Here is a 23,669-nt window from a genome sequence, read left to right on the forward strand (position 1 = left end):
TCAGATCGTCCAGCTGTAGCTCCCTGAGGCTAAGCGTCTGACGGAGCTGGACCAGCTCAGCCCGCTGACCGGCGAGCTCCGCTGGGTGAACCCCGGGCTCGCTCCTCTGGCCCTGAGACGAAGAGGATAGAGCGTCCAGGTGAGACTCCTGGAGGCTGATGAGCTCGCGGAACCGGCCGAGCTCCGCCTGGAGCTCTATCAACCGGGCTGCGATTGCTGCTCCTCCCCCTGCAGACGACGGAGGCGCCGGTTCGGCAGGAGACGGGACTTGTGGTCTGGCCGGGGGCGTGTCCGAACAGCCGCGCCGGGCAGGGGCAGAAGCGAGCTCACAGCTCCGTCTGGAGACCCTGGATGGTGGTGGAGTCCGGCGTCTTTCCCCACGCCGTGGACCGACTCCGGGGGAGCAGATGGCCAGCCTCCTGCCCTCATAGCTGGAGCGATCCTGGAGCGTCTCCCGGTCCACACTCCCATCCGGTTCCGGGAGGGTGGCGAGGATAGCCGAGGGTGCAGGTCGGTGCCGTCGTCTGCGGCGAGGCGGATCTGGAGCAGAAGGAGATGGAGAAGCTGGCCTGTGGTCGGACGTGAGCCACTGGAGAAGGCAACTCCACGGGAGAATCTCCCCGCTGGATCCATTACTGGGTCGAGTCATTCTGTCACGCGTGCCAGTGAAGTAAGCCGAGGAAAGGCGAGGATCCAGACCGGGGAGGAAGCAGGCAGACAGGTAGGATTCACTAAACAGGTTTATTAGGACGCACGCTGGACAATGAAACAATGACTCGACACAGGACACAAAACAGACGGGGTTTAAATACAGGAGACCGGGAGCTAAGGTGATTGGGAAACAAGAGGCAGGTGGGAGTAATTAACGAGAGACAGAGCTGAACTAAACAGGGAGACAGGACAGGGTGTGACATACAATAAGCTGTTGTGTTTCGGGACAAGGGCCAAGAATGCAGGAAAAATCCATCAAAGTTCAAAGAAAAAAGTATAAAAATGTTTTAGAAAACCAGAAGAATTAATGATCAAAACAATTTTAAACTGTTACAGGACAAAAAAAAAACCAAAATTTTAAATTAAAGTTCCTCCTGTTGAAGGTTTCTTCCTGGTAAAGGGGACTTTTCCTCTCCACTGTCGAACTCTGACTCGATGCAATCTGCTGGGTTCCTTAGCATTTAGTTAATCGGCATAACGAACAGAAGTCAGTGCACTGGTGTGTTAGCCTAGTGAACTAGAACAAATTCTTGCTTTGCAAATATTCACATATATAGTCTGGCTTGCCAGGCTACTGGTGTGTAGGTTCAAATGGAATGTTTGCTTTGCAAAGTGCTTTGAGACGAGTCGTGAATTTGTGCTTTAAAAAAAACTTTATTTGAATGTGTGTGTGTTTTCTCTAAATCATTGGGTTTCCTGTCAACAGGTTGCTCAGCATATTACTCAGCATTTAGTAAAAGTGAATGTGAGTCAGAGCAAAGGAGAGGAGGAGAGGAGGAGGGGAGTCATTAGGGAGGAGGAGGGACAGATAGTATGAGAGTGAGGAGTAGAAAAGGAGAGTGTTGGACCTGCAGCCTGCAGAACAACAGACAGCGAGAGAGAAAGAGAGAGCAGCAAACACACTCAGAGAGGGTAACCTTAACTCACAGAGACAGAGAAGCAGGAACCAGAAGCATGTTTCACCGCAGGCTCCCTGAAGCAGTGTGTGTGCTATCGGTCTGTGTGTGTGTGTGTTTAGCGGTGGCCTACGAGGATGACATTGAGATCAACTTCGCTGACTCTTACTTTAATGAAATCACTGAAGTGGACGCACCAGAAGGTAAGTTTGAAGAAAAGAACACGTTTATTCTGCAACAACGATTAGAAGGTGAAATGTGAAAGAGAACTTCAGATCATGAAACTTTTTATTGGATTTAAAGAGGAACGTGTTCGGCTGTGAGGTGAGATCAGGACACTGATTTACGTCATCACGTGAAAATGAGTAAGAAGGAAAACGTGGATAAAAATCTGAACATTTCAAAGGTTTTGTTGTTTTTATTTCTGCATTTTTATCATGATAGGAACAAGATAAGGAAAAGGAGAAAAATGACAAATTTTTCTGTTTCAGAGCCAAACACCTTACAAGAATTGATTAAGTTTCAAACATCATATGTGATATAGTGCTGCCATTTTCTGATAATACAGCTGATATCTGGTTCATTTTGTTCAGTTCAGGTTAGTTTGTACACAAGATGAAAAAAGAACGTGTCAAAATAACCAGATATCTAAAAAAAAGTTGGATGAGCTACGTGAAAAGTAGAAGTTTGGAGAAGCCTAAAGATAAACTGTGTGTGTGTGTGTGTGTGTGTGTGTGTGTGTGTGTGTGTGTGTGTGTGTGTGTGTGTGTGTGTGTGTGTGTGTGTGTGTGTGTGTGTGTGTGTGTGTGTGTGTGTGTGGTTTTTGTGTGTGTGTGTTAACTCGACCCTTCACAGCTTGCTTTCTGCCTTTGTTTATTTTTCTAAACCTTGCAGGAGGTACAATTGCAGCCCTGGCGGTTAACAGGCAGAAATCTGGGCATGCCGCCTGTTACGTGATTAAATGTGATCGAGGGCAAAATCGCTGAGTGAATGAGAAGTAAAATACACACACAAATTAGAGCAGGGAAAGAGGGGGAAATGGGTAAAGCTACACAGAATTTATAATGAGCTGGCTGTGGGAGGGAGAGGAAAGGTCAGACACGTGAGCTGAGTTTGTTTGCAGGTGTGTCAGGAAGAGGGGAGGTCAAAGGCTGGGGGGAGATACAGGTCACTTGTTCTAACCCACTCAAAGCTCTGAATCTCAGTAAGGAATCTGAATTAATAGGCAACATGAGAGAGGTCACGACACGTCTCAGTTTCACATGAACGACGGGCTGAAGGGCGACGTTTAGCAGAGCAGAAAACCAGTGAGCTGGGATGTGTTTTCTCCTCTTTGGTGGAAAAAGGGTGAAGATTCCTACTGAAAGCTGCTGTGTGGTGTGGAGGTGTTTGGACCCAGAGGCAGGTTAAAAAGGGCAGAAGATAGGCAGGTAAATCCAGGAGCTTTATTTCAGTTAAAGATCTAGTTTTACCAAAAGGAATGTGGATTGCACATCCCCTTTCATGCCACACTTAGAAGCTAAGATCATCTTTTGTTGAGAAGCAACAAAAGTTATAGCTGCCTAAGTCAAATCTTGAAAACATCACGGGGTTAAATGTCTGTCACCCTGACGTCTGGGATCTTGAACTTCTGGTGTTGGAGCATCTAAAGGACATCACAGGCTTCCTGCAGTTTGCTTAACAGGCAAACGGATCTGTAGATGATGCAGTCAACCTGGGTCAACTCATCCTCAAGCAGCTTGAACATCCAGGAACCTATGCCAGGATCCTGTTTGTATACATTAGTTTGGCCTTTAATACCATCAGCCCATCAGAAACTAACCCAGCTCTCAGTTCTGGCCTCTATCTGTCAGTGGATCACCAGCTTTCTGACTGACCAGCAGCAGCAGGTGAGGCTGGGAAACCTCTTCTTCTGCCCAAACACCATCAGCACCGGTGTCCCTCAGGGGTGTGTTCTCCCCCCCTACTCTTCTCCTCCATACACAAACAACTGCACCTCAGTGGACCAGTCTGGGAAGCTTCTGAAGTTTGTAGATGACACCACTGTCATCTACTAGAACCAGAGATGGTTCCCACACATATATACTGTCAGGAAGAAGGGTCCAGCAGAGACTGTACTCCCTGCATCAACTAAAGCCTGATTTATGCTTCTCCGTCTGCGTCAGTGCGGAGACACGCAACGCCATTATCCGTCCTTGTGTAGGGCTCTGGCAGGCACGCAAGTACGTACGGAGTCGAGCCCACTTTTTTAAACATCCGTCGAATGAGACGGATTACGCAAGCTTGTGATTGGTCAGGACGCCGCTGTTGTTTAAAGCGCCGCCATTGCAAAGAGAGCCAAGGATAACTGGCGGCAGACACGGAGAAGCTTGAAGAATACCTCGCGAAAAAACTCTAAAAATATGAACGTTTAATTCCCCCGTGACTGGAGGAGTGAAAAGATGCACAGCAAGCGTTTTATTTGTGGACGGAAATGACAGGAAACGTGGGTTGAGAGGTGGGGAGCGCATGAAGAGATGGAGGAGAATGAGAGACAAATATGTCCGCGTTAAAAAGTCTCTTATATACACAAAAAACACAATATAAACACACTATCTTGGACCGATACATGACAGGATACCACAGAACAGCGCTACGCCCTCTGTTGTCCTGCCGGGCAATTGCTTTGCAACACTCTCCAGGAGACGGAGAAGTATGAGAGCAAAATGCTTCCGTCAATCCGTGCGTGTCTGTCCCTTGCGGAGCTGACGGAGAAGCATGAACCAGGAAGTACTGCCTCCCAAAAGAACTACTGGTCATCTGCTATTCCACCATCCATCGCTGTCCACATACATCACTGGGTGGTTTGGCTCAACCACCAAACATGACGGGTCCAAACAGCAAATAGTCAGGTCTATAGAGAGGACCATCGTAGCTCAGCTTCCCTTAGTCCAAGATCTGAAGGCCTACAGGTCCAGAGCCACGAAAAGAGCAGCCAACATCTCTGTGGACCCTATACACCTCGCTAACAATCTTTTCAACCTTTTACTGTCAGGTCGGTGCTACTGAGCGTGTGAAACTGAAGCCAAATCCTTGATCTTGGACAATATTACTCATTTTGATTCAACCTCACTCAATCACTCAGAACATATCTTGTGGATGATTCTCATCTTCTATTATGCCAAATCTCAGCTCAATATTTGTTAAATTTACCCGTGTTGGGGTATGTTTTGCTAACTAGCTGTGGTGGCCATCTTGGATTGGGTTTAGTTATAAATGTAAATCTAGTGTTTGCTTTCTGCACATTTTCATAAAACTATCCAGTAGTTCATGAGATATTTTGCTAACAGACAGACAGGGTTGATTCCAGCATTTACATTTTTAAACAAAGATGTTTCACGTGTAGAGCTCTGTGGTAGAGATGATTTTCAGTCACCCTAACACCAAATTTTTGCTCAATGCATCTGACAGAGTTAAAAAAAGTTTCATGTTTGCTGATTAAGAATCCTAAATTGGACTGACGGGCACAAGAAAGAACTTTACTGCCTGTTTGTTTTTTTACCTTCTGATTAAATGATAAAAGAAAATCTGGATGAGCACACCAAAATGAACCAGAGGGACAAAGTAAGAACTTGAGGATCTGCTGAAAAACAAAGTAAATCATGACTTACTGGAGGAGTAAATGACAAAAGAACATCTGGGCAGCAATCAGAGTGTGAAACAGGAAGACAACAAATGTGGATTGTCGTTTTCAAAATGAAACAATTTACAGAAAAACCTGAAGATAAAGAATTATTTACACATGAAGCAACCCAGAGTCAACTAAATTCAGATCATTCAAAAACTTTAAATCAACACTGAAAGCACAACAGCTATCAGTCACTCCACTGGAAAAAAATATCCCATTTTAACATGTTTTATTATTAGACCCAAAAGTGCATAAATAACCTTTATTTATCTTACTTTGAACAGGCTTTGGGAGGTAAAAACAAACAGTGAGGGCCCCCCTGGAGTATCTCTGCAGGTATAAACAGAGGCAGAGGGGCTCAAATGTTAACCAGAACAGCATGTGTGACATCTACATATTCCTACTTCTTGTTGCTTTAACCCTCAGCGTTGTTTTATCCCCTGAGATCACCACCAACCCACAGAGATTTCCCTTTCCTTATGTTATCTCTGCCCTTCACCCAGCAGCTCCTCTCCATCGTTTCCTTCCGTCTTGCTCCTCACTCACAACACAAAGCTGGATATTCTCACAGGAAGGGCTGCTGTCAGAACTGCTGCTTTCATATGGAAATAGTTCCACTTCCTTCTCATGTTCTCTTCTGGCAACTTGATATCCTCATTTGTTTCCCACCTGGGCTTTTCCACCTCTCTGGGATCTGAAGCTACAACAATTTAAGTACATTGTTCTTGAACATGTGAAATTTTGCCAAAGAAGTCTTAGTTAGAATATATTAGTTAAACCTGTCAAGACTGAACTGAAAATCTCCAAACTTTTATCTGCAGTCACACCCAGTACAGCCCCCTGCGGTACTCCAGATCTGACAAAATGGGAGAAAATCTTCACCATGTTGGAGAACAGCCAGATGAGGGAGAACATGCTGCTTCAATATACTGATGAAATCATCAAGGTGGAGATGGGGTCACTGCGTGGTGAAATACTCAGGTTGGTTGGAAGGAAAAATAAAAAATATGAAATAATTTAACAAATTAGAGGCCAAACATGTTGAAATATGATCAACTTTGTGGATTTTTTGTCACACTATTATTCAGGTTTGGGAAAAACATATGAAAAAGCAAAATAACTCTTAAATATATTGTTTGTAACTTTTCTCCAGAATCTAAACTATTAATGTCTTTTTGAATTGCCTCAGTTTGGAGAAATTGAGATTAATTCTGACAGTGTGCTAACAGCTAGTCTGAATGCAGCTGTGACTAAAGTGGACTATGCTAACCATTTCAAACTGTAAACCTTTACAAGTACTTCATTTAGCTACATAATGCTATTCACACTGAACTCTATGGTTATTATCAAGCACAATAAGCAGAAGCAGCAGATGGCTGGAGCAGTTTTCTGCAGCCTGAAGGCACTCGTAGCAGAGATAAGCAAATATTTTTACCACAATAAAGCCCACAGCACTAAAAAATTGTGTTTTTAGGTTGGTTTTGGCAAAGCTAAAACTAGCTGTTAGCTTATCAATCTGTTCAAAGCTTAATTAGGATTTTTTTTTTCTGTTGAGTAAAAGCTAAGAACATCCAAACTGTAGCCTTGCTGAGTTGTTTTAAATGCAGGTTAATCACTAATTCAGAATAACTAGAGATGCACGAGGAAATTGGCTGGTGACTGGAAATCTTAATCCATGCTAGCTAATAATAGTGACAAGTGATTTTGGACAAAGCTTGGCTACTAAATTAAGTAATTTTAGCAGAAAATTAAAAAGTTCCCTTAAAATGTTCTAATCTTTCTCACTGGTCAGGCTCGTAGCCCAGTACGGTGGGTCCTGTGGGTCTGCAGTGGAGGCTACAGGAAAACGGATGGCTTTGCAGCTGGAGGCTCATCTCAAAGAGACTCTAGAGCAACATAAAATTGGTGGTCAGACCTCTGCTGCTGGGAACTCTGTGGAGAATTTCCACCACCTGGAGGCCTTGCTACAGCAGCTGCTCTCCGCGGTGCGTACACAGTCATCCCGTCTCTCCAAGCTGGAGAGCAGCTGCCTCAGCGGCCCAGCAGGAGCTGGGATAAGGATGATGACCAAGAATGGATTCCATCTCCAAGGGGGCGAAGTGACTGGGCACAGTCAACAAGAGGTGACAACGAAGGAGGCTGCTTTAGACGGGGTGCTGGCTGCACTGCAGAGGGTGAAGGAAGAGCTGGAAGAAGTGCAGAAGTCATCAAGGCAAAGATACCTGCCTGCAGGTGAAACATCTGTCATGTTTAGTCTCCTTATCTCTGTGTTCTGTCTCTTCTGCTGACACATTCAGGTCATGGTTCAGAAAATATACCACACGTCTTTTGGGTCTGACTTCTAAAACTACAGCTTCTCAGAAACTCATCGCATGTAATATCAGCATCCCTTAAAACTGTCAAGACATTGAAGATGGGCCAGCAGACAGAAATGTGGTCAGCTATGAAAATCCACTTTGACAAGTCGCTCCTTAAGATGGGAATAAATAGAATTATTCATGTAATGAAGTGACTGTGGTCATAATTTTAGAGGTCAGAAAAGTTGGTTAGATCTACAAAACCAGGGGATGGGGTGGTCACTCATCACAGAAACCTCAACAGTGTAGAAAATAAAACCAGATGGAAACACACACACACACACACACACACACACACAATGAGTGGCAGTAACCTGAGACATCAATATTTGGGATATTCAGTTTTAGTCGACTGTGAGGGTGAAGGCAGACTGGAGTGACAGAGAGAAACAAAGGGGAGAAAAAAATGTATGAAAAAGAAAGAAAAGAAAACATCCTAAACTGACTAGTCTCTCACTGAGAAGCCCACTTAGTGTGGGCTTTAGAAGTCCAGTACCAGCTGCTTCAGCGTCTGAGGATTTTGTCTCACGTTAAGAAAATAGAAGGTCTCCTGGGATTGTTCAGGAAACACCAATGTTTGCCCTCTCCACCAACAATAAAGAATGTGATTGGGCGTCAGAGCCGTGTTTTTTTAACATATTTACCTTTCTTTCTTAGCCTGGCATGCCAGACTTAAAAATATTTCTTACTCCCTCTAAACCTGATTATCTGACATGATTTGAGACTTTTAAATATCAAACTGTCATCACAAAAAATCATAAAGTAACAGGATTGAAGAGATTCTGCCTCTTTGTGCTGAAAAACACCAAATGTGTCCTAAGTGGTCGTCGTCGTCTTCCTCCGTTTATCCAGGTCCGGGTTGCGGGGGGCAGCATCCCAACTAGGGAGTTCCAGACCGTCCTCTCCCTGGCCACCTCCACCAGCTCCTCCGGCAGGACCCCAAGGCATTCCCGGACCAGATTGGAGATGTAACCTCTCCAACGTGTCCTGGGTCGACCCGGGGGCTTTCTGCCGGCAGGACATGCCCGAAACACCTCCCCATGGAGGAGTCCAGGAGGCATCCTGACCAGATGCCCAAACCACCTCAACTGACTCCTTTCGATCCGGATTAGCAGCGGTTCTACTCCGAGTCCCTCCCGAATGTCCGAGCTCCTCACCCTATCTCTAAGGCTGAGCCCGGCCACCCTACGGAGGAAACTCATTTTGGCCGCTTGTATCCGCGATCTTGTTCTTTCGGTCATTACCCAAAGCTCATGACCATAGGTGAGGATTGGGACATGGATCGACCGGTAAATCGAGAAGCTGGCTTTCTGGCTCAGCTCCCTTTTCACCACGACAGATCGGCTCAGCGTCCTCATCACTGCAGACGCCAAACCAATCCGCCTGCCGATCTCCCAATCCCTCCTACCCTCACTCGTGAACAAGACCCCAAGATACTTAAACTCCTCTCCCGACCCGGAGTTGGCAAGCCACCCTTTTCTGGTCGAGAACCATGGTCTCAGAATTGGAGGTGCTGACCCTCATCCCAGCCGCTTCGCACTCGGCCACAAACCTACCCAGCAAGAGCTGAAGGTCAGAGCTGGATGAAGCTAGGAGGACCACATCATCCGCAAAAAGCAGAGATGAGATTCTCCTGCCACCAAACTCGACACACTCCACACCATGGCTGCGCCTAGAAATTCTGTCCATAAAGGTAATGAACAGAACCGGTGACAAAGGGCAGCCCTGGTGGAGTCCAACCCTCACCGGGAACAGGTCCGACTTACTACCGGCTATGCGGACCAAACTCATGCTCCTCTGGTAAAGGGACTGAATGGCCCTTAACAGAAAGCCACCCACCCCATACTCCTGAAGCGTCCCCCACAGGGTGCCCCTGGGGACACGGTCATAAGCCTTCTCCAAATCCACAAAACACATGTGGATTGGTTGGGCAAACTCCCATGCCCCCTCCATCACCCTTGCAAGGGTATAGAAATGGTCCACAGTTCCACGGCCAGGACGAAAACCACATTGCTCCTCCTCAATCTGAGATTCAACTATCGATCGGACCCTCCTCTCCAGTACCTTGGAGTAGACCTTTCCAGGGAGGCTGAGGAGTGTGATCCCCCTATAGTTGGAACACACCATCAGGTCACCCTTCTTAAAGATGGGGAGCACCACCCTGATCTGCCACTCCACAGGAACTGCCCCCGATGACCACGCAATGTTGCAGAGACGTGTCAACCATGACAGCCATACAACATCCATAGCCTTGAGATACCCAGGACAAATCTTATCCGCCCCCGGTGCTCCGCCGCTGTGTAGTTGTTTGACTACCTCAGCAACTTCTGCCCCCGAGATTGGACAGTCCATCCCCAGGTCTCCCGGCTCTGGTTCCTCCTCGGAATGTGCGTAGGTGGAATTGAGGAGCTCCTCAAAGTATTCCTTCCACCGTCCGACTATAGCCCCAGTTGACGTCAGCAGCTCCCCATCCCCACTGTAAACAGTGTGAGCGAGTTGCTGCCTCCCTCTCCTGAGGCGCCGGACAGTTTGCCAGAACCTCTTTGGAGCCGATCGATAGTCTTTCTCCATGGCCTCACCAAACTCCTCCCACGCCTGAGATTTTGCCTTTGCAACTGCCACTGCTGCACCCCACTTGGCTATCCGGTACCTGTCTGCTGCCTCCGGAGACCCACAGACCAGCCATGCCCTGTAGGCCTCCTTCTTCAGCCTGACGGCTCCCCGAACCTCTGGTGTCCACCAGCGGGTACGGGGGTTGCCACCACGACTGGCACCGGCCACCTTGCGACCACAGCTAGAAACAGCCGCCTCAACAATCGCAGAGTGGAACAAGGCCCACTCGGAGTCAATGTCCCCCACTGCTCTTGGGATGCGGTCAAAGCTCTGCCGGAGGTGGGAGTTGAAACCGTCTTGACAGGTTCTTCTGGCAGGCGTTCCCAGCAGACCCTCACTATGCGTTTGGGTCTGCCAGGTCTATGCGGCATCTTCCCCTGCCATCTAATCCAACTCACCACCAGGTGGTGATAGCTCCGCTCCTCTCTTCACTCGGGTGTCCAAAACATTCAGCCGCAGGTCAGATGATATGACTAAAAAGTCTATCATCGACCTGCGACCTAGGCTGCCCTGGTACTAAGTGTACCGATGGGCATCCTTATGTTAGAAAATGGTGTTCATTATGGCCAAACTGCGGCTTGCACAGAAGTCCAATAACGAAACACCACTCGAGTTCAGATCAGGTGGACCGTTCCTCCCAGTCACACCCCTCCAGGTCATGCTGTCATTGCCCACGTGAGCATTGAAGTCCCCCAGCAGGACAATGGAGTCCCCTGATGGAGCACTATCTAGCACTCGTCCCAGGGACTCCAAAAATGGTGGGTACTCTGAACTGATATTTGGCCCATAAGCACAAACAACAGTCAGGACCCGTTCCCCAACCCAAAGGTGCAGGGAAGCTACCCTCTCGTCCCCCGGGGTAAACCCCAACACACAGGCAGAGAGTCTTGGGGCTAACAAAGAGCCACCCCCAGCCCTCCGCCTCTCACCCAGAGCAACTCCAGCAAAGGAGAGTGTTCAACCCCTCTCAAGAACTTGGGGTCCAGAGCCAATGCTATGTGTCGAGGTGAGTCCGACTATATCTAGCTGGTACCGCACAACATCTGCCACAAGCTCCTGCTCCTTCCCCGCCAGCAAGGTGACGTTCCATGTCCCAAAAACCAGTTTCCTTTTCCGGGGATCGGACCACCAAGTCTCCCGCCTCGGTCTGCCACCCGATCCACACTGCACCGGACCCTTCATGTTCCTCCTGCGGGTGGTGGGTCCACAGTTGGATGAGCCCATGTATCCGGTTCGGGCTGGGCCCAGCCGGGCCCCATGGGCAAAAGCCCAGCCACCAGGCGCTCGCTCATGGGCCCCAACCCCTGGCCTGGCTCCAAGGTGGGACCCCGGTAACCCTCCGGGCCGGGTACTCAGACTCCTTGAAAGTTTATCCATGAAAGATCCTCTGAACCGTTTTTTGTCTCACCCTTCACCTAAGACCAATTTGTTATGGGAGACCCTACCAGGGGCACAAAGTGCCCCAGACAGCATAGCTCCTAGGATTATTAGGGCACTCAAACTCCTCCACCACAATAAGGTGACGGTTCAAGGAGGAGGTGTCCTAAGTGGTGACACCCATTCCTGGTAAATGTAAATGTAAAGAGCTATCTGCCTGGCTCTTCTCTAAGTTCATGGACTCACTGGAACAACATCCTTAAAGATAAAGTGTATTTTATTCGTTATACTGGTGACATTTAACCTTTATTTCACCAATAAAACTACAAAAACACACAACAAGCAAATAACTTCAATAAATCCTGTCCTATTTTGTTGTGCAGGTTGTGAGATGGCGTTGCTCTTCCCAATGCGTTCCCGTCGGATCTACACTGCCGTCATTCCAGCTGTCCCTCTGTCCCTGTCCTCTTTCACTGTCTGCATGTGGGTCAAGCCAACCACTGTGTCTAACAAAACGGTCCTTTTCTCCTACGGAAACCGCCGTAACCCGTATGAGATCCAACTGCTGCTCGCCCAAACCTCCGCCCTTTTCACAGTGGGAGGAGAAGCTCACCTGGTGGAGGAACGAGATGTGGTGAATCCGGGACAATGGACCCACCTGTGTGGAGCTTGGTCTTCTGGGCAGGGCCTGGCGACACTGTGGGCAGATGGTAAGAAGGTTGCATCCTCGCCCGGTGTGGCCGAAGGACACGTCCTACCAGACGGAGGTTCGGTCCAACTGGGACAGGAGAGGAATGGCTGCTGTGGGAGCGCTGTTGCTGGGTTTGAGGAAGGATTCGATCCAAAGCTGGCGTTTGCCGGGAAGATGACTGGGGTGAACATGTGGGACAGCGTGCTGACAGAGGAGGAAATTTCCCAGCTGGCTTTGAGGCAAGGCCAGGGCTGTGAGCAGAGAGGGAGTATGGTGGCATGGGGCGTGACGGAGATGGTGCCACATGGAGGTGCTCAGTTCATTCACTGATTCACATCCATCATGATCCATCGCAAAAATCATTTCAACCTGAAATTGAGGACACTTTCATCTCCTCTGTTACCAAATCTACAGATTTTTATTACAAAGACTGCAATGTACATCTTTGTTGATATTTCCATGAGCTAGACCAATACTGTGAGACTAAACTTTTTAAAAAACATATCACTTTGCATTTACACACATTCACACGTTCAGTTCAGAAAACGTGTGTTGCTGCAGGAAAAACGTGCTGCAATCAGCAATTACCAAAGATTTTCATTAGAGTGCGAGCTAGACAACAAGTCTTTTGTTAAGCTGAGACACTCCTGAGCCAGTGAACACAGTGATGAGCACATACAAACTGGGAAGGTGAAGAGGAGGTCCTCCTTTGATTGTAGGACGCTGCATATCTCCCTCTTTTCTTTTATGCTTTGTACAGAAACAGCAAGTGCAGTTAAACGAGCCCCAACTATGTTATTATTACAACTGCAGGCAGAGGTAACATCTATATTAACATTACTTCTAATAATGCAACACATATATAACTTCTACTGTTTGCAGCACTTGCACGACTGCATATCGGCTGTACTTGCCTTCATTTTCAACCCGAACAACAAAGTGGTTTTATTGTTTTTATCTCCTCCACATTTGTGCAAGATTTAAAATGACTTTAAAACTCTAAGTGTTTACATTATTATGTTACATAACATTGTTTTTGCTATTATTGCTCATTTAATTGTATAACTTTTGTCATTTTTATATTAAGTGTAAACCAGTTCTTTTGAATTATAGAAAGTGAGAATAATGTTTACAAGCTCTCATCTTGTATTCCTACTCTTGTATAGCTCATTTGCTTGTATTATACTGTAAATTGCATTTGTCAAAGTGAAAAGCAGAATGTATTTTGTACATAGATATTTTTGCATAGCACGTGTGGATGAGTGGAAGGTAAAGTAGGAATAAACAGTTAAAGTGTCAACATTTTTGATCAATTGTGTTTCCTCTTATTTAGAGTTGAGGCCGACCGATATGGTTTTTTTTAAGGCCAATGCTGATTTTTAAAGAATTTAGGTGCCTTTGGCCGATATCTAAAGCCAATTATTTGGCTGATATTTATACCTTTTAGCAGCACATTGATTGTGAAAGACAACTGAACACTCACTGTATGCAATATAAATTTAAAAAGTTAATAAATCTCTAAATATTTATTGAACTTCAAATATAAAATGAACTCAAAACATTAAAAAAGTGGTGCGTCAGGGTCCTTCGGTCCTTTCTTCAGTCTTGTAGTGGCAGTGGTTGGCCACACATGTGCCTGATTTTATTTATTTTTAAATATCGGCCTTTAAAAATAATTTTGGTCAGTGGCCGAAATAGAAAAAAAAATGTATGTATCGGCCGGCCGATATATTGGTCGGCTTCTAATTTAGATTAATTTTTAATAAAAAAGATCACTTTTTATTTGTTAAAGGGCTTAAATGTGGGTGTTAATCAAGTAAGAATTACCCACAATACTTTATGGAAAATGAGGTAATTATACATAACATTAATAGTATTTTGTGAATGTGGGACCGAAACTGGCTGAAATAATCTATACTCCTCAGTTAGAGGAGGGAGGGGGAGGTGCTGAGGATTTAATAGAAATCAACCCAGTTTCTGTGTTTCTGAATCCGGTAACAGAGAGGGAAATTATTGATATAGTTGGTAGTTGTCAGAGCAAAACATCTACAGACTGAAATGACATAGACATGTCTTTGATAAAGAAGGTTATAGAGGTTATTGTGCAACCACTGACTTATATTTGTAACCTGTCCTTCACAGCTGGTTTATTTCCATGTAAAATGAAAACAGCTAAGGTTATTCCACTATACAAAGATGGAGACAATAAGCCATTTACTAATTATAGACCAGTTTCATTATTATCGCAATTCTCAAAAATCTTAGAAAAGCTATTTGTCAATAGGCTGGATGAATTCACTGGAAAACACAATCTGTTATCCAACAGTCAGTATGGTTTCAGAACAAATAGATATACATCAATGGCATTAATAGAAATTGTTGAAGAAATCACCAGTTCTATAGACAATAGGGAATATGCAGTTGGAGTATTTGTAGATTTAAAAAAAGCCTTTGATACAATAGACCATACCGTATTAATTAATAAACTTCAAAAATATGGTATTAGTGGTGTTGTTCTCAGTTGGGTCAGAAGTTATTTAATCAACAGAAATCAATTTGTGCAAATAAATAATTACAAGTCAGAACAGCTTAACATCAATTGTGGGGTACCACAGGGGTCAGTTTTGGGTCCAAAGCTATTTACTTTATAAATCAATGATTTGTGTAAGGTTTCCAGAACATTAAAATGTGTTTTATTTGCAGATGATACAAATTTATTTGCCTCTGGAGAGAATTTGCAAGATCTTTGTAATTTGGTTAACTCTGCTGGAAACCTCACATAAAATATGTTAAAGGAAAGGTAGCACGAAGTATTGGGGTGTTGGGAAAAGCAAGACATTTTGTGAATCAAAAGGCATTGTATATACTGTACTGTACACTGATAGTACCATACCTAACTTACTGTATTGAAGTGTAGGGAAACATCTATAAAAAAAAAACTATATGCACTATGTATGTTACAAAAACGAGCCATACGGTTGGTTAGCCATGTTGGATACCATGAACATACCAATAGCTTGTTTATAAAATTACAAATCTTAAAAGTTTAAAGACTTGATAGAATATAGGATTGCATTATTTATGCACAGAGCCAATAAAACAACACTGCCTGATAATATTCAAAGGCTATTTGCAAAGACAAGTGGGATATAATTTGAGAAGGCAATTAAATATGAAGCATCATTATGCTCCAACTAAATTGAAAAGTATGTGTATTTCTCTCAGTGGAGTTATTTTATGGAACAGTCTTGAAGAAAAAATCAAACAAAGTTTAAAAATAGTGCAATATAAAAATCATACAAAGAACTGATTTTATCCAGATACAGACAAGAGGATCAATGATTTGTACATGTACTATAGTAATATTATAGATTATTGTTGTTATATTCTGATGTTGATACTTTTGTGTTGTTGTATCGTGATGTTGTACTCAGACGTTGTTGTACTCTGGTATTGCAAATTATTAAGTGTGCGTTAGGAATAGGTGAAATAAGCTATGCTTCTTCCTATTCCTTTTTGAACAATTTTAGTTTGTGATACTTTGATATAAGTTGGAAAGTCTTATATTATAAGGCCAAATTATTATTATTATTTTATTATTATTATTTCTTTTCAACGAACGACATTTGTTGATTTACGATATTTTTCCTTTGTGAATTTAGCATTGTTTGACCTGTTAAAAAAAATTTTAAACTCCATGTCATTTATCACTCAGCAATTTGCTTCGTCACGGGTGCTCATTTCACTACTCATTGTGATCTTGTTAAAGTATCTTTCCGGAGTTTTCCACAGAAATTATGTATGGTTTTTCAGAAATCCGTAAAAGTGATTATCTTATCATGTACTGTGATATAATGTAAGCAATACGCCTTGTTTTGTTTTTTGTTTTTTGCTAAGCACGCCCCCTGCCCCGCAGAGCTCCGTGCAATAGGAAACTGAGCGCGGACCAGGACTAACCAATAGCGTTAGACTACAGCTTAGATACTTCAAATTTAAGGAATACCTTGGCTGATGAAGAGTTGATGAACTTTTCACGAACAAGAAAGTCTCTAAAATATAAATATATGAGAACAAAACATGACATGAGAATAATATTCGTAAAACAGCGTGTTTTAGCTCTGTTGGCTACAGAAGCACATTTATAAACAGAAACGTGAAGTCGCCATCTTAAAAAAAACAGAGCGACATACTTTTTGTGTGATATGCTTGTCAGCCACTAGATGACGCCATCAGATAAGAAAAATACTCCAGAAAGAGACTTTAACGGCCATCACTCCATTCCTGCAGGTTCTTACATTGGTACCAATTTATTTACAAAACAATCATCGGTAGAACCCCGTCATATGTTCGCTCATTACTCATCACTTCCATCAACCAGCACAATTTATGTTCCAGTAACTTAATTTCAATGGTTATTCCCAAAGCTCGCACCTCCTTTGGCCACTCCTCATTCCAGTTTGCTGTGTCCAACGACTGGAATGAGCTGCAAAAATCACTAAAGCTCACTACCTACATACCTACGTTCTACCATCAATAATTCATTGCGGTCAATAGTTTCTGATCAATGTGCCTGCTTCTGAGTACTTAAAGATAGTGTTAAATCTGTTTTCATTGCTTTTACATATTAATATATGACAGTTTTATCTTATTTTTATCTTATGTTTTTTCATTGATGTGGAGCAAACTGTGTGTCTGTTGCTGCTGCTTCTTGGCCAGATCGTTGTTGTTTAAATGAGAATGAGTTCTCAATCGACTCATCTGGATAAATAAAGGTTAAATTAAAAAAATAAAAGGCGGCCAAGGATTTGCTGGGCCGACGCTCAAGTGTAGGCTACACGGTGCTGGGCCTCACCAGGGAGGCAAAGAAGAAGGCTATTAGATCTGGAACTGCGACCACAGAAAAATCCACAAGGTAGCTATGGATGAAGAGGTCTGATTTGTGGGCAAGAGCTGCTGAGACGCGGGCTGGGGTCTGATCAGCCCTGGTCAGGTTGCCTAGGCTAGGGTGTCTGATGTTCGAAAAGACCTGAAACACCCAATGATATCAGGTTACACCACTGATGAGGTGTCCCAGAACTTCCACAAGAGGCATTTTACAACTACATATTGCCAAATGAAAAGAAAAAAACTTTTGCTGTTAAAAAAACAAAATTTTATGCTGCAAGCATTAATCTAACCCAGCTGTGGTGAGCCGTGTTAGGGTTCTTTTGGTGAAATCTGGCTCCTGTGTAGAATTGTAGCTGTGACCAGATTCAAATGAAAACCACCGCTCATATTTGATGCTTGTGTGTGTGTGTGTGTGTGTGTGTGTGTGTGTGTGTGTGTGTGTGTGTGTGCGTGCGTGCGTGCGTGCGTGTGATCCAATGCTGACTGAATCCTGCTGTAGCTGTAAAAACTTCACACTGTAAAGCTCGTAAAGCTCAGCGCACCAACAGAAACTTTGTTTAAATACAACTAAACATATCCTACAACCGTGTCTACACACTGTTCTATACAAAACGTATAAAAGAGGAAATTGTATACGTGGCCATGCAATGACCTCAGTTATAAACATGCATGTGTGCGGTCCAAGTATTCTGATAGCTCACATAACTGACCCATCACCAGCCTTGCCTTTGAGTTTATGTTGAGAGGTCAGAACAGAGCTGTGCAGCCTGCTTGGTGAAACGGTTCCATCCAGTAGAAGAACCTCAGCAGGGGAATGCCGTGAGGGTTGAGAATTTAAATCTAAATCATTTGGATTTGAAACTGTCCTGGGAAAGGTAAATCTAGACTTTTTATACTAACACAAGCTGAGTTTCGTCTCTCAGTGCCTGGGATGTTTCCAATATTCAATATGATTTCTTAGTTGTAATCCTTGACCCTGTAGAAAATGTGTATCTATTTTTTTGTGGGTAAGTATCTGCAAAAGCACTCTGAAAAAAATAAATGAATAAAAATAAAAAATTATATATATATATATATATATATATATATATATGTAAGTATCTGCAAAGGCACTCTGAAAAAGATATAGATATGTATATATACACATATGTGTGTGTGTGTGTGTGTGTGTGTGTGTGTGTGTGTGTGTGTGTGTGTGTGTGTGTGTGTGTGTCATGAAAGAAAATCCCTTTTAAATATGAAATTGCAGCACATGTTTCTACAGTGCTCAGTCTTTTCTGGGTATATTTTCTTCTCACACTTGTAAAATAAATTATTTAACTAGTCAATGGATTGTATTGCTTAGGATACCAAATTATGAAAGCAAAGGCTAATAATCAATTTGGGATCACAGTGATTAATTTGAAGAACACATTTTCAGGAAGTTTTTAAAATTAGTTTCAGTAACACAGCACAAAAATTATTAGTTTCTAACTATTTCTCTTATGTAACAATGCTTCCTGGCAATTAATCATATACAGTAGGATGCAAAAGTTTGGGCAGTCATGTTAATCTTCATGATTTTCCTGTATAAATCATTGGTTGTTACAATAAGTCACTTCTCAAATGTCACTGTGTGTGAGTCCTATATGATATATTTAAATGAATATTTTATCATAACAACCAGCGATTTATACTGGCAAATAATGAAAATTCAACTTTTGCATCCCACTGCACTGAAAAGCCTGATTAGTCACTTTCACTATAAGAGTCAAACCATTTCAATTCAATTCAATTCAAAAATACTTTATTAATCCCAGAGGGAAATTGATTGTAGTAGCTCAGAATAATAATAATCAAGTCATCAAAGAGTTATTGTATATTACAATGGCTGTTGGCAGGAAGGATCTCCAGTAGCGGTTAGTGTTGCAGCAACACTGAAGAAACCTCTGACTGAAGACACTCTTCCGTTGTCAGACAGTCTTGTGAAGAGAATGCTCAGGGTTGTCCATCATTTTCTTGATTCTCTGGAGAATCTTTCTTTGCATTATCTCCTCCAGTGGTTCCACAGTTGTCCCCAGAACAGAACCAGCCTTTTTTATTAGGCTGTTGATCCTTTTTAGGTCCCTGCTTCTGATACTACTACCCCAACAGACGATGGCTGAAGAGATTACACTCTCAACAACAGACTTGTAGAAGATCTGCAGCATCTTGGTACAGACACTGAAGGACCTAAGCGTCCTCAAGAAGTGCAGTCTGCTGTGTCCCTTCTTGTAAACGGCTTCGCTGTTCTTTCTCCAGTCCGGTCTGTTGTCCAGGTGAACTCCAAGGTATTTGTATTCCTCAACCACCTCCACTTCTTCTCCCATGATGGAAACAGTGTTTGACTCCATGCACCCTGTTTCTTCTGAAGTCTAAAATCATCTCCTTTGTTTGTATTCTGAGCAGAGAAAAACAAGATTGTGATCCAATTGTCCCAGAGGAGGTCTTGTTTTGGACATGTATGCATTCTTTACATTTGCATAACACAAATCCAATGTCTTGTTTTCTCTGGTGGAGCAGCTGACAAACTGTTGAAATGTTGGAAGTGTAGCAGAGAGCAAGGCATGAATCACCAGATATAGCCACAAAGGCATTGGGGTGCTGGGTTTGTAGCTTAGCGACAACGGAACTGATGGCATCACATGCATTTTCAGCTATGGCTGAAGGTGGAATATAAACTGTTGCCAAGACAACACTGGTGAACTCTCTTGGCAAATAATATGGGTGACAACTTACTGCCAGGAGTTCAACATCTGGGCTGCAGAGACGACATTTCACTGAAACATGACCTGGATGGCACCATCTGTTGTTGACAAGCACTGCCACTCCACCTCCTTTGCTTTTCCCACTCCTCTTCAGATCTCTGTCTGCTCGTACAGTCAGGAATCCTGGCAGAGAGACGCTGGAATCGGGGATATGGTCCTGCAGCCATGTCTCAGTGAAACACATAACACTGCACTGCCGAAACTCTGGCTGAGTCCTTGAAAGGGCTTGGAGTTCATCCATCTTGTTGGCCAGTGATCTCACATTGCCCATTATGATTGATGGAGGAGATGGTTTGAATTTCCTCTTTCCCTGTCCCCGTTTTGCTCCCGCTCTGCACCCACGCTTCATTTGGGATTTGTGGCTTCAGTTGAGGTATTATTTCAGTATTTCCAATGTTAATCAGCTGCTCCCGATTGTAAACCAGCTTGTTGCCATGGTTACACATAATAACAAATACTCAAAAAGTGAAAAAAGTGGAAAAAATAGCAGTAAAAAATCCTCCTAGCTTCACAGCACCAGAAACAGAAAAGTAAAATGTCCAAAAAAATACTGTTTTTCTTGTGAAACTAGAAGAAAAAATGTCCAAGAAAAGGCAAAACTTACATATAGTCAACAGAGCTACTCCAACATGCAGCCACCCAGAGCAGCGCAGTTCCGGAATTTATTAAGAGTTTGCATGGTTACATAAAACATTTGTCCTTATTTTCTGGGTTAAGTTTAGTTTCTGTTGTTTTACAGTGTAGCTACATGTGGCTGTGCTGTATGCATATCTGACTCTCCATCCCTTTCTTTCCCTCTCTGGTTTGCCTCATAAAGAAAGTTGTGCTTTAGTGCGAAGGGCCGCTTTGAGGTGTTGTATTACGCGATGCCTTTGGGGGTCTCATAAATCTTTTAGAAAGACACGTCAGGGAACTCTATAGGTTTCCTCTGTGGATGCAACATCCAGGAACCTGATATATGTTTGGATGTGGAGCAGTTTATGCTCAAATAAAACTTATAGAAATACAGCTCTGTTGAATGTCCTCATTAACACCTCTAAAAAAATCACATTATAATTAATCCTCAGGCTGAGTTTGACAACAGTACAGCACTTGGTGCCAATCTGGATATTGTGTTAGTTTCAGTCCAAATATAGAAGGAAAACCCTGCACAGTAAAGTTTTAAACTTAAAAACAAGGTTTGATTATAAACCAGATTACAGCCCTATCTGTGTAAAAAGCCTTTTCTGGTTCACGTCATACAAAATAAGTCATATCAAGTCAATCTATGTGAAGTCTGCAGGTCTTACGTGTGCATTGGGCATGTCTTCACAAAGTAATGAAGCAATGACCTGATCATTTTAACTGCAATTTTGACTCATTTACTGGGTTTGATGGCTGAAAAGATGATGCAAAACAAAAGTTTAACTATGTTGAGATACTTGAGCCACAATATGGACGAAAATTGGGTTCTTTGAACTTCTTTTACCCCCAATTTGTTGTCTGACTTTATATTTTTCTGGTTTGGATAGTCACCAGGAGTTCAGTGCTCGCCCCGTAATCGGAAGGTTGCAGGTTCGAGCCCCGCTCAGTCTGTCGCTGTCCTTGTGTCCTTGGGCAAGACACTTAACCCACGTTGCCTGCTGGTGGTGGTCGGAGGGACCGGTGGCGCCACTGCTCGGCAGCCTCGTCTCTGTCAGTGCGCCCCAGGGCAGCTGTGGCTACATTGTAGCTCATCCCCACCAGTGTGTGAATGGGTGAATGACTGATTGTGTGGTTAAGTGCCTTGGGGGGGGGGGGGGGGGGGTCGGTCCAGGACTCTAGGAGGCGCTATATCAAAATACAGGCCATTTACCATTTACCATTTTACAAGTACGTGACTAACATAACAGTCATAATGCTTAATTCTAGGTTTTTTTTTGGCTGAGATTCTAATTATTTTTGTGGTAATTCACATTCTAATTTATATATCAGATCAGTCAGGAGCCAGCATGAACAGTCTACAATCCTGAAGTGAACCGCATGAGCAGTAGATGTGATGTCACAAGCAGCACGCTGTGTTTATGGGAGTAAACATGGATACTTCACTGGTCTGATGTTGTGTAATCTCGGCTGAAAAGGTTATGGTCAAGTGACGAAGGGAAGCTTTTTCTATTCATCTTTGTGTCTCCTACGACACAGAACTGAGATTTGTCACTCTTCAATTAAGTCAGAGTCAGATAGCAACAGTTAGGATATGAAAATGGATACACAACTGATAAATGGAGATTTCTATAGATCATTGTCACATGATTCTTTATAACACTGTTGATCTGGAGAAACCTGTCACCTGTTTCTACATGTGTTGTTATCAGAACAGTGGACAAAGCTGAAACTGATATTTCATAAAAGAAGTGCAAACCTCAAACAAAACAATCCAAGCAGACTATGTATTAATAAATAGTTATGTCCAACAAGAGGAGCATTAAAGAACCTGCTGGGACAATTCCCATTTTACTAAATCTAACCCTTTACCGCTGTCATCCAGATTCATAAGGCTGAAAACCGGTGAAAGGTTGGCCATTGTGGCCAAACCTCCCAGCATATTGCATAGTTAGATAATACAATCAAATACAGAGGAGAAAAGAACAAATAAATCTTGAAAATTAATCACGGCTGAAGTTTACAATCATTATTATCTTCAACGGTTTGATTACACAAGTTTTGATTACAGCAACGGTCCCTTGTTCCACACTAGTAAACATATGATCTGATTGTTGGAGGTCTGCTGAAACTTCTCTTAGTAAGAGACCATAAACATCACTTCTGCAAGCCACAGCCACATGTCAGATGACCACAACTAAATAAGCACAATTACACTCAGAACGGCTGCACTGGAAAAGACTTCAAGAGTTTCATCTCAACCACAGCTTTTCACTTTCCTTCCTTTTTTGGGTCTCTCAAACCGAGTGCACCCACATCCAGCCTGTGTGTGTGTGTGTGTGTGTGTGTGTGTGTGTGTGTGTGTGTGTGTGTGTGTGTGTGTGTGTGTGTGTGTGTGTGTGTGTGTGTGTGTGTGTGTGTGTGTGTGTGTGTGTGTGTGTGTGTGTGTGTGTGTGTGTGTGTGTGTGTGTGTGTGTGTGTGTGTGTGTGTGTGTGTGTAAAGGTCCTACCTCCCAGAACACTGAGTGTTATAACCTCTGTGTGCTCTGCCAGCAGATCAGCCTCAGCTATAGCAGCCAGGGAGAGATAACTGGACATGTTCCTGCTCAGTTCGCGGTTTCCCCTTTGCAGAAAGCGCACTGCCAATGGGACAGCCAGCACCATGACGGACGGACAGCTGTAGTTCTGTGGTCAGTTAGGAGAAAAAGACACTTTAATTAAAATTCACATGATCAAGTGTTGTCCTGCTAAATACAACAAGGAAACACACACTCAAACACTCATGATTATCTGGTTTTATTCATTGATTTCTCTCTCTCTCACACACACACACACACACACACACACGCACGCACGCATGCACACACACACACACGCACACACATGCGCACACACGCGCACACACGCACACACACGCACACACACACACACACACACACACACACACATACACACAGAACTGGACCTAACTACATGAGCAATAAGAAAACATGAGGCTTTATTACTTTTAAACTCATAATCACTGATGACTATGAATATGTTAACTAACCACATATGTGCAAA

The 23,669-nt window shown here is 43.6% G+C and overlaps 2 protein-coding genes across 4 annotated transcripts in view; one reads left to right on the forward strand and one right to left on the reverse strand.

Annotated features, from left to right (window-relative positions):
• Window positions 1-23,669, reverse strand: part of veph1 (ventricular zone expressed PH domain-containing 1) — a 125,057-nt gene that overhangs the window by 72,402 nt on the left and 28,986 nt on the right. For all 3 annotated transcript variants that reach the window (XM_015951820.3, XM_015951821.3, XM_070543477.1), the window contains exon 4: window positions 23,117-23,291. In XM_015951820.3, the coding sequence (XP_015807306.3) occupies window positions 23,117-23,291 (175 nt within the window). The remainder of the gene's footprint in view (window positions 1-23,116; window positions 23,292-23,669) is intronic.
• Window positions 1,492-13,612, forward strand: ptx3a (pentraxin 3, long a). The gene is made up of 4 exons (XM_015951822.3): window positions 1,492-1,810; window positions 6,096-6,255; window positions 7,067-7,506; window positions 12,005-13,612. The coding sequence occupies exons 1-4, from the start codon at window positions 1,525-1,527 to the stop codon at window positions 12,640-12,642; spliced, it is 1,524 nt and encodes a 507-aa protein (XP_015807308.3). The 5' UTR covers window positions 1,492-1,524; the 3' UTR covers window positions 12,643-13,612.

Source organism: Nothobranchius furzeri, chromosome 13 (genome assembly GCF_043380555.1).
Source record: "Nothobranchius furzeri strain GRZ-AD chromosome 13, NfurGRZ-RIMD1, whole genome shotgun sequence".
Classification (NCBI taxonomy): Eukaryota; Metazoa; Chordata; class Actinopteri; order Cyprinodontiformes; family Nothobranchiidae; genus Nothobranchius; species Nothobranchius furzeri.